General features: G+C 35.8%; 1 protein-coding gene across 4 annotated transcripts in view; it reads right to left on the reverse strand.

Annotated features, from left to right (window-relative positions):
- Nucleotides 1-12507, reverse strand: part of cspg5b (chondroitin sulfate proteoglycan 5b) — a 104367-nt gene that overhangs the window by 34993 nt on the left and 56867 nt on the right. For 3 of the 4 annotated variants that reach the window (XM_056479931.1, XM_056479930.1, XM_056479929.1), the window contains one exon: nucleotides 6868-7874. The exons of the other annotated variant lie outside the window; for it this stretch is intronic. In XM_056479931.1, the coding sequence (XP_056335906.1) occupies nucleotides 7584-7874 (291 nt within the window). In that variant the 3' untranslated portion in view covers nucleotides 6868-7583. Of the gene's footprint in view, nucleotides 1-6867; nucleotides 7875-12507 lie in introns of those variants that run through there. 4 annotated transcript variants of the gene reach the window in all.

Consider the following 12507-nt stretch of genomic DNA (forward strand, 5'->3'; position numbering starts at 1 on the left):
TCTACTGCATTTAATTGTACTAAAATAGAACTACCCCCAGATGGGAAAATATTTATTTATTTAATATGTCAATTGTTTAAGTCAGGTAGCCCACAAGTTTGAGCCTTTGTTCTAAAGCCTTAATTCAGTAAATTATGCTTTTATATTAGATTTTTGCTGCTTCCACATTCCTGACTTGCCTTTCTGGCAATTTTCCCATCATAACATACACATTCTTATTTAAATAGCCCCCAGGTTTTCCCACTGCAGTGACATCCATGTCAGTGGTCTGGATTTGCTCCTTACTGTAGGTAAAATCTTTTTATTCTTCCTTGTGGCAAAAGGTGACTTTCCATCTGTTTATGGTGGTGTCCTCTAAAGTCTAAGACAGATGCTCCCTGTTTTTTTTTCTGCAGAAACTTTCACATTTTTTTAGGTTCAAGATATAAGACATTAAAAAAAAATAGCATTAATTATATAGTTTCATACAAAAACATTCTATCGAATGCTAATAAATCATTATTAAAGGTTAATGTTACAGGTTAATGTACACAAGCTGTATTTAAAAGGTACTTATTGATACCTTAAAGTCCGCGTGAACTGGAAGTTGCTGAGACATCTATTTTAGTATGTTGATGTACTTTCAACCAAAACCGAATATTTAGTGGGGTGCGGGGCTTTCTTTTGCACGACATTCCCAACAGACCCACCACAACAAATGCGGAAGCAAATGAGGAGACTTTCAGTGTATTAAATTGTGGAGTAATTGTTTACGGTTTCACAGAGTACTCTTTCAGTAAAGTCATCTCAATGAGTGTAAATTTTGGATTCAGGTGGGCTTTAAAGGTATATTAGCAGTATATACTTTCTAAGTGTACATGTACCTTTAATGCAGGTGTGTCCAAACTCGGTCCAGGAGGGGAGGGTTGATTAGCTGGTTCAAGTGTGTTTAATTGGGGTTGGAACTAAAATATGCAGGACACCGACCCTCCAGGACCGAGTTTGGCCACCCCTGCTTTAATGTATCCGTTTGGACCATAGACCGTAAAACAGGGATCACCCAACTTGTTCCTGGAAGTCTGGTGTCCTGCAGATTTTAGCTCCAATGCTAATCCAACACACCTGAACAAGCTAAGGTCTTTAGCTGCGGTCACACTGGGCTTTTCGTCCCGTAGACTTCCATTCATACGCAAGCGAATACGGCAGACCGGAAACGCAGGGTCATGCGTTAAGTTTCGCAGTTCGCTGCAGTGCAAAGTTCAAGCTTGGTGAACTTTGACCTGCGAAATCGCATCACTTGACTGCGTGAGACCAATCAAGGATCAAAACCGGACCTTTCTGGACTGAAATTTAAAACATGGAGCAAATCGCTGGCTTTTTTAATGTCTAAACATCTTATTTAATCCCGTCCCTTTTCGCAGCGCTGTATGACAGAATTTCGCGCACACACAAAGCCCAGTGTGACAGTAGCTTTACTAGGTATATTTGAAACACCCAGGCAGGTGTGTTGAGGCAAGTTGGAGCTAAACCCTGCAGGGCACCAGACCTCCAGGAACGAGATTGTTGACCCCTGCTGTAAAAGTATCCATGTAGTACGTAGGACGTAGTATCCATGTCACCCATAGGTTTCTGAAGAACGCAAAAGAAGCTACAAGTAGGCGTGGCCAACCGTCGCCATTTTGTTCACGTGTCATCGCACTGGCCGAGGGAAACCAAACAAGGGCCAGGAGGCGGAGTGTGAGAGGAGCTACAGACATCTGCTAGCATTTTGCTTAGATGGGCTTTTCTATGGGAGAAATGCTTAATACTTTAGTACTTGTAACTCATTTGTGTTCTGTCCACTTGTGCTTGGTTCTACACTATATCAATTAAGTGTTTAGACTTTTAAAAATGCTGTTGTAAAACATTGAGACACTAAGAATTATTTATATGACATTTTTCTACAGGAGGAAAACTCAAATTACTTTAACACACTTAAAATACAGTCTGTGTTAGTAAATGCAAGGCTATTTATGAAATCCTGGCATGACACTGTGTGGCAATCTTTCAGGTGACTGAAGGTTCTACTACAGCAAATAAGCAAATCAATCATTCAGATTCTGGAGTGCATTCAAGTTCTAAAGAAAAATAAAAATGATCTTTAATAAAACAAATACATTTATAGAGATGGTAAAAGTGTAGAATTTCACTCACCTGGGAAATGGAGGCCACGTGAATGGTTTGTGAGCACAATAAAGTGCACACAGCATGCCATGTCATCTGATAATTGTAGGAAATACTTCCAAAAAGCAACTGACAGTGTAAAGCCATATAAAACGAAACAAAAATTCAATATATATGCCGAGCTCAGCGGCTAATCAGCCGGAATCAGCTGAGGTGAAGTGAGGGCGACCAGCCAGACCTAGTCACTCAAGTGGCCGCACCCTTAATTATGCAGACAATATAAATCACCCACCTCACAGTTGTCATGAAGTGTAATATTAGCTATATGAACCAAAATTGTTCTATGTACCAAGCTGTAAACACCATTTTACTGCTGTAAAGTTTGCCATTTTAACAGTGGGGTCAATAGAAATTTGCACTATTAAGGAGCCAGGACTAGCAGAATTTTGATGAATTGCAGTTTCAGTTACTTCCGTATTTGCTTCAGGAGGGAGAGCGGGAGGTTGCCGCTTGGTTTGGATGTTTTAGATACACGTGTAGCTTTTGAAATGGTCCGACACCCCATTAAAAGCTTGTGAAATTTGCTCAGTGTTGAAAGCACCACTGACCTACTATGGCCACATGATGGCATTGTCTGCTTGTGTTCGTGTGATTGAGGGTTGTCAGTGGGTGTCTGTGTTCATAGCTTAGCCTACTGGATCTGTCTAGATGAAATCAGTGAGCTTCATTAGCTTCAGGCACAAAGAAAGAACCACACACAGATCCAGCTCTAAATAAACTGGGTTCTCATATTGTCATATTCACTCTAACCTATTTGGAGAGACTTATTATTTCTCTATAAACATACTGTACTAATAAACATGTCAGAGAAACAGGGTCTAGAATAAGGTCACATAGTTGACTATGCGTAATGGTGACTGGAATCTATAGTATTGAACACAGTATTGATTAATCACACTGCATGTAAACATGAAAATGGCGAACACAGTACATGGGCTCAGTGTATTTGTTGGTAATATTTTTGTCTTGGTAGTGAGTTCAAGAGCAATTTTACTCCTTTAACACAGCCAGCCTTTTATTTCAGCAGTCTGTGCATGCCGTTGACTTGCTTTGATGGAGTAAACGCTGGGAGAGCAACTGACCCACTTTTTCTTTGTAAGATGCTTGTGGCTTGAGCAGAACTGCACACTCTTAGCACTGAAGTGTTTTGTAGAGAATGGTTGTAGTTTAGGTGCTACAGTAAGTACATCCATCACTTGTCACATGTAACTACATCATAAACATTGAGGGATTTTAATATACAATGTAGTTTTTAATTTGCCAACATCAAGACAAATTTTTTATCAAATTTGCGTACAGTGTGGTATAAAAATGTGCATAAAATAGCAACATAAACTAATAATAATGACCTTATTTTCCTTTTGTCCAAGGAACCGATAAACAAATCAGATCTAAACAATTCTAAAGTTCTTTATTTTCCGTGAAAGTATTAATCTAACATTAAAAACACACACAAAAAAGCACCTTGTTAATAATAATAGTTGAATGTTTACAGGTTCCATCATTTCTGTGAATGCATGTGTGTGAATAAGAATGAGCTATTTGACAAAATACAACATTAAACATGGAGCCATAACACACCTGACACATATCCAAATGAACAGATCTTACACTTTTTTTCCCTACAATATTATGTTCCCTTTACACCCATTTAACACAGCTTCAACATTTATGATCTGTTAACCTTGAAAAGTTGAGTTTTCCCCAAAACAGGTTTCATTTTTTTACTCACGCTTGTGTCTTCACAAACCAATAAGGAATTTGTTCATCTTTATTAGGGGTCCAAGCACCAAAGGTGACGAAACCCTATTGAAGATTTTATTTTTATTATTATTATATTTCTGCCATAATAGTGTCTGGCATTCAGAAAATGGTTCAGAAAACATTTGCCAAATTGTCATATTACGATTTAGTTCAAATGAATTCAATGCGGAATGCGGAGATTGATTCCCCTCTCATGGTCCTTTGCTGATCCCATACTGGTAGCCTCCAGCGAACACACGCCTCCCACCACTGCCGATATACAGCCATATCGCACTGCTACGAGTGTGATATTGCTCATACAGTGCAGAAAGTATTCATAGCGCTTCACTTTTTCCAAATTTTATTATTACAGCCTTATTCCAAAATGGATTAAATTATTTTTTTTCCCTCAAAATTCTACACACAATAACCCCATAATGTGAAAAAAAGATTTTTTTGAAATTGTTACAACTGTTGAAATTTATTAAAAATAAATAACCTGAAAAATCACATGTACATAAGTATTTACAGCCTTTGCACAATACTTTGTTGATGACCTTTGGCAGCAATTACAGCCTCAAGTCTTTTTAAATATGATGCCACAAGCTTGGCACACCTGTCTTTGGGAATTTTTGCCCATTCCTCTTTGCAGTACCTCTCAAGCTCTATCAGGTTTGGATGGGAAGCGATGGTGCCCTGCTAAAAAAAAACAGCTTAAACCAGCCTAGGCTGAATGGCTGGTTTTAGCTGGACAACCTGGCTGGTTTTAGGGGGGTTTTGGCCATTCCAGGCTGGTCTTAGCTGGTTAGGCTGGGAGATGACCAGCTAAAACCAGCCTAGCCAGGCTGGGAGCCCAGCCAAAACCAGCTATGTCCAGCTTAAACCAGGCTGGTCAAGATGGTTTAGCTGTTCATTTTCCAGCCTGATCAGCTAAGACCCTAAGAAATGGCTGGAAACCAGCCTGGAAATGGCAAAAACCCCTCTAAAACCAGGCTGGTCAACCAGCTAAAACCAGCCAACCAGTTTAAGCTGGATGTTTCAGCAGGGAAAAACAAGATAATCCTGTCTCGGAGGTCTACAGACAATTCCTTTGTCTTCATGCTTGGTTTGTGCTTTGACATGCATTGTCAACCCTAGGACCTTATATAGATAGGTGTATGCCTTTTCAAATCATGTCCAATCAACTGAATTTACCACAGGTGAACTCCAATTAAGCTGCTGAAACATCTCAAGAATGATCAGTGGTTAACAGAATGCACCTGAGCTCCATTTAGAGCTTCACGGAAAAGGCTGTGAATACTTATGTACATGTGATTTTTCAGGTTTTTTATTTTTAATAAATTTGCAACAATTTCAATTTGGAGGAAATAAAATTTGATCCATTTTGGAATAAGGCTGTAACACGAAAACTTTCCTGATGCACTATATATATATATATATATATATATATATATATATATATATATATATATATATATATATATATATATATATATATATATATATATATATATATTAGTCAGTACTAAAGTCAAATCTGGAACTAATCTAAGAAAAAACAACAGTCGATAACAGTCTACAAATTAATAGCCCACTTTTATATCTTAGGGAAAATATTGTATCAAAATTAAAAAAGAAAAAATCAAAAGAAACAAAACATCAAATTTTTTCGCTTGTAATCATTTTGTTCAATATTTTGCATTCATTTAAATGTCTACTAACAATATTTGGTGACTAAAATATTATTTTAATAAATATATCTGTTTAATAAATCTGTTTTGTTCAAATGCTCCAAAATATATTACCTATATTCACTGAGAAAAGGATCAAAATATTGAATATAGGGGAGCGCGGCGCACAAAGTAATGCGGGGTTAAATGTAACACCGAGTTTTAAGGTATTTGCTCAGGGTTAACCATGGCATGCTTCCAAGGTTTTCACCACAGTGTCAGCAGACGTCTTCCTGTCAATTATTGAAAAATGTTGGCGAAATTTGGATGAGAAACACAGGAAAAACCATTTTTGCTGTAAAAAGTATTTTTTACTATACTCAATATTTTTTTATTTAAAAAAAATCTGTGAAAGTATGTTAGTAAAATCTTATATTGTTGTGATCATCAACTTCTAGGCTAAAAGATGGAACCATTTTGAAAGAGGTAGACAGTTTTGTGGAAAACACGACACAGCGGGGTTAATTGTAACAGGGTGTTACAATTAAGCCACACACTGTTGGATGGCAAATAAACAAACAAAAATGTTTTTGGAATTTTGAGTGTAATGTTGAGAACTTTTGATATAATTTTTTTTTATATAGAAAATTATGTTTTAATAGAAAAAAATATATTTTATTGCTAATAATGCAAATCAATGCATTGTATAATAATGGATAAATGCATAATAATGCATAGATTCAAATGTGTTTATCCAATAAACAAATAAATACATAAACATACTGTGCTATGTAGAATAAAAATTAAATGAGCCAACTACTGAGGAAATATACACTGTAAAAAATGGCCGTGATTTCAACAGTAAAAAACTGTAACCTGGTTAACAGTATGTTTCCCTAATATATATATGGCGAATAACTGTAAATTGACTTTCCCAGAACTCCCTGAATGGCACATCACTTTTTATGCTTTTGGTTGACATTACTATGGATCTTTTTAGATGTTTCCCTATCAGTTATGTACATTAGAGATTTATGTTACATCTAATGTTGATAAACAATGTTTATTTCATGACTTTAATTTTATGCGTGTTACCATACTGGTGTTTAGTAGCTTTAGTAACGTGTCTATCTGTGTAACAAAATATGTGTAGATGTTGGTAATTCAAAATACAGACATATTACCTCTATAAATTAATTAAATTCAGTTGTTTACTGTAAAAATTTGAAATTACTTTTACAGTTTATTCCGTATTTTTACAGCTGCCATTTTTTACAGTAAATTTTACAGATTTATTTTTTACAGTGTAGCTACTATTTAAAGTAAACTGAATTTAAATGAATTCTGTGAAATCTGCCTTTAAATGCATGTGTTACAACTAACCCCCTGTCAGTTACAACTTGCCCGGCAGGTGGGGTAAATAGTAACATTTTTACTCCTGGCACTTTTGGCAATACTGCACAGAAACCATAGATCCGGCAATCATAATTCCAGTGCTCATTTGTAGGAGAGGCTTGTGTCTTGTTGGTAAAAAAACTATGGTTTGTCTAACCCTATTACTTTGTTCATTATTTGGCCAAAACCAAAAAGTGTTACTTTGTGACCCGCTGTCCCCTGTATTCAGTTATTCTGAAAATTTCCATGTTTTTGGTAAAGGCAATTTGAATAGAACATTGCTAACAGGACAGAAATCTCTTCATTTCTGTTGCAAAGATGAACAAATGTCTTGTAGATTTGAAATAAAGGTGAGTAAATGATGACATTTCTAATTTCAGAGTGCCCTTTGCTTGAGCTGGTTTGTGACATCTACAGCAAGTTAAGGCCAATACTTATAAACAGTGTCCTGATTCATGATTATACAATAGACTCATTACAAATCAAAGTTTCTTAAATTTGTCACGTTTAAGTGGCATATGTGAATGATGTGAAGTCACTGTGAATCAGTCAGTGTTGAGTCTTCCGCTGGTTTTAAGGTGTGTAGGCTGTGCCCAGGCGAGGGCTTGATGACCCGGACAGCACCCCTGGGAGGGAGCGTGTGCTAATAGGGCTGTATCCAGGTTCAGAGCTGCGTCTGGGGCAGAGCTGGGACAGAGGCCTCCCCTGTACAGATCTGCCAGGGGGCCGGCGCAGCACAGGGGATTTTTTAGGGGATTTGGGGAGCTTGTAGAGAAAGACATTGTAGTGGAGTGGGGGGCTTGTCTCGGGGACCATTTTTGCCTCTTTGGGTAGCAGTAACTCTAAGTCGATGGTCACACCACCCTGGACACGAATACACACAAAGACACAGGTACAAGTACACACAAGCATAACAATAAACGACGTACAACACACAATTACACACAGATGGACACATGGTATACAAAACAAAGAAAAAGCAAGAACGTATAAATAAATGAGAGAAATCAAAGAAATAAGTGAGAAAGAGAACACTATTAAGTCATTTGTTACATCCCAAAACAGCATTTTATTTATACACATCCTAAATAGTGCTCAAAATTAGATTTCAAAACGTGACTCAAATTTTTGTACCTATGAAATTAGTAATCCGAAGAAGCCCGAATGGTCTGCCATTTTGAGTAAAAATTGTTAAGATTAAGGATTAAATAGAACCACAAATCAAAATAAAAATGGTAAAAAAAAATCTATAAACATGGAAGATGAGTGAGAATGAGGGTTTAGTACAGAGATGCCCATTGTGTTATAAATGGAATTATGTTTTCATTATAATAGGGCCATTATAAAAATGTAAAATAATATATTATGCATTAGTTATATTATTAATCTAATGTTTTCTATTTATTTTGAAATAATAATAATCAAAACTTTGTAATAAAATTGGATATACAGTTGAAGTCAGAATTATTAGCCCCACTGAATTATTAGCCTCATATCACTGGGAAACATCCATACAAACTCATACACTACAGACAATTTAGCATACCTAACTCACATCTTTGGACTTGTGGTGGGAAACCAGAGCACCCCCACGCGACCACGGGGAGAATATGCAAACTCCACACAGAAACACCAACTGACCCAGCTGAGGCTTGTACCAGCAAACTTCTTGCTGTGAGGCGAACGTGCTACACACTGTGCCACTGCGTCACCCCCTTTGTTTAATTTTTTCCCCAATTTCTGTTTAACGGAGAGGATTTTTTTTTAACACATTTCTAAACATATTATTTTTAATAACTCATTTCTAATAACTGATTTATTTTATCTTTGCCCTGATGACAGTAAATAATATTTTACTACATATTTTTCAAGACACAAGTATTCAGCTTAAAGAGACATTTAAAGGCTTAACTAGGTTAATTAGGTTAACTAGGCAGGTTAGTTAGGCAATTAGTAGGTTAATTAGGCAAGTTATTATATAATGATGGTTTGTTCTGTAGAGTATTGGAAAAAAAATATATATATAGCTTAATAAAGGGGCTAAATTTTGACCTTAAAATAGTTTTTAAAAAATTTAAAACTGCTTTTCTTCTAGCTGAAATAAAATAAATACGACTTTTTCCAGAAGAAAAAATATTATCAGACATACTGTCAAAATTTCCTTGCTCTGTTGTTAAACATAATTTGGGAAATTAAAAAAAATAAAATAAAAATAACGGGGGGCTAATAATTCTGACTTCCACTGTACATATCTTTGGCCCACTGTCCTCCATCAAGTTTGATTTTTGGTCCTTCATAAAAAAAATTTTGGGCATCCTTGGTTTAGTAGAAGTGTTTTAGATAGATAAGTGTCTGAGAGAACAACATTGTGAAGTTTTAAAAAGAATCGTATCTGTTCAATTCAGTTATTGGCAGATCAGTGTGCTGCTTGATATAATAAGGTAGCAAATTAAATTAAATTAATCATGAAAATGTAAATTGACAGTTGGACATGGCAATATATATTGTGACATACAATGATTATATTATGAAAAAGATTTATTTAAAGCTTGCATACAAGACTCAAGAGTATGCAACCCTTACAGAAAACAACATTGTGCTTAACGTGTTATAATGAATGGTTTTGCAACATTTTCATGTGAAAAATATGATAATACAAACTTCACATGTTTCAGATGTGACTTTAACATAAACCTTGAAGTTTTTTGTGTAGGTACAGATTTAAAAGAATGTATGTTTTTAAAAAAAGAGTACATTACGACATAATATAACTAGATCAGTTTTGGACAAAGCAGTTGTTTTGAGAATTTTGCTGTAAATCAAGCAAAATTGACAGCAATGACAGCTTTGACGCTAAACTGGCCCAAACAAAGACCATTGAAAAGACGTGTGCATGATTCTAGAGCTTGTAATCAGCTTGCCGGATTTGATCTCATAGTATCAAAAGGTTGAATTAAACAGAGGTTTTTACTTTACTTCTGCTCTGTATGAAGGGAATTTAATCTTTTTAAAAACCTTTGAAATACCTTCATTTGTGACTCATTTTCAACAGTCAAATTTAGCAGACTGAGGGCCAGCTTGTTTTTATTTAGTCTGCTCATAATTGCTATGCAGACATCTGGCATTAGTCACCAAATTAAATCAGATGTTGTATCAGTAACTCCAACAGATCGGAGCTGAGTTTCTGCCCTTTGAATAGACTCTGAATTTTCAAACGCTCACTTTTACTAAGCATTTTGAAAGTCTTAATTTATGTTTGAATCTATGTTGTAATTTATATATACAGTGAGGGAAATAAGTATTGAACATGTCACCATTTTTCTCAGAAAACATATTTCTAAAGGTGCTGTTGACTTGAAATTTTCACCAGATGTTGGTAACAGCCAAAAAAAAATCCATATATGCAAAGAAAACAATACTAATTAGTTTACAAATTAAGCTATGTGTAATAAAATGAAATGACACAAGAAACAAAGTATTAAACACAGAAAATACAGGAAGCTGTAGAAAGCAACACAGGCTCATTCTGAAAACGTAGCCCTACAGATCTTTCTGGAGACTGTGAATTATGTTACTAGAAGTACGTATGGCTGCATTTAATTTTTTTTTAAACGAATGCTAGGGGGCTGTGTGACACTGTCCTTTTCGCGCTTACCAACTGACCGCTTACCTCCATATGGACAGCATTCTGGCAGCAGCCAGTTTGTCCTGTTAGCGCGCCATGTATGTCAGTGGACTTGAGACGCAGAGAAGAGTTGACCACTTTGACGGGGTTCGAATCCGGTGAAAAGCGGTATCAGAAAGCGGGTAAGACAAAAACAGAATCCAGTAAATAAAATAAACAAGTAAATAGCAGGGTGAGAATGTGGTAAAATCTGAAAACGTGTTGAAAAAAAAAATAAGACAAGGGCTTTTGTTTTAAAAATTTGAGATCTCAAAAAGCATACACAGCGGCCTAAAAAAAAAACATGCCGCCAGGACGTATTTCGTGGTCTCCAGAAATGTCTGTAGAGGTACATTTTCAGAATGAGCCTGGGTTGGTAGAAAGGCAGTGAAAGCCCAGACAGCATCTGAACTCTCTCAGTAGTTATTCAGCAACCCTCTGCCCTTCATCAATGTAAGTTAATATTAGCTGCTTCAGTCCCGCATCTACATTAGCAAGATGATGAAAATGAAACTAAAGTGGACATTTCAGCAAGACAATAATCCAAAACACAGCCAAGGATACTCTCAAATGCTTTCAGAAAAAGAAAGTCAAGCTGTAGAATGGCCCGACCAATCACCTCTCTTAATCCAATAGAAAATACAAATTAAAGATCAGATTTAATAGACAAGACCCACAGAACCATCAAGATTTTTACACACTGTTGAAGTCTGTGAAAAACTCACACCTGAGCAATTAATGTGAGTTCATTATCCATATGAGAGGTATCTTTAAGGTGAGAGGTATCTTTGAGGTGTCTTTTATATAAAGTATTAAATATGTTTCAGAATTCAAGTACTTTCTTCTTGTGTCACCCCATTGTTATAACACATATCAATTTTTTTTGTTATATTTTTATGTTTGTATTGTTTGTACCCCAACCCCCAAACCCCTCACCCCCCCCAAAAAAATACAAAAAACAAACAAAAATGTGTTAAATATTTTTTTTCGCACTGTTTGTACTGTTAAGCCATTACATTATGACCACCCGAGCCTAAACTAATGAGTATGACAACTGAATTGTGCCTTTGGTGTAGTTCACTGAGCAGTATTTATACTGCCTGAAGACTGGTTGTCAAGCAAAAAAATGTTTGATGCCAGAATGGGAAAATACAGGCACTTTTCCACTACATGATACGGCATGGTTCTGTACAATGTGGCTTCATTTATTAGGCTTTTCCCACTGTGTTTCATACCTAATACCTGATACTTTTTAATATCAAATTAACTCCTCTAACGAGAGCTGGGGTGACCTTGAATGAAATAGATTTTCAAGCAGTAAAGTCATGGCAGTATATTGCACATGTACAAATTTATAGCGATAATCCCACCCACTTTAAGTGGAATTAAACTGCAATAGAAATGCAAATCGAGCTGAGCAAAACAACTGAAGTTAGTATTTTTAATGTGTTTTTAATGTTTACTGTACTGCAAAGTGAAAAGAACGGCTAAAGCTATTACATAATTAGACCTGACGCATCAAACATAACCCAGTCTACAGCTTATTAGGTGGGTGGTCATATATATATATATAGATATATAGATATATATATATATACAGTTGAAGTCAGAATTATTAGCCCCCCTGTTTATTTTTTTTCCCATTTTCTGTTTAACGGAGAGATTTTTTCAACACATTTCTAAACATAATAGCTTTAATAACTCATTTCTAATAACTGATTTATTTTATCTTTGCCATGATTACGGTTCATAATATTTTACTAAATATTTTTCAAGACACTTCTATACAGCTTAAAGTGACATTTAAAGGCTTAACTAGGTTAACTAGGCAGG

Source organism: Danio aesculapii, chromosome 19, assembly GCF_903798145.1.
Source record: "Danio aesculapii chromosome 19, fDanAes4.1, whole genome shotgun sequence".
NCBI classification, from domain to species: domain Eukaryota; kingdom Metazoa; phylum Chordata; class Actinopteri; order Cypriniformes; family Danionidae; genus Danio; species Danio aesculapii.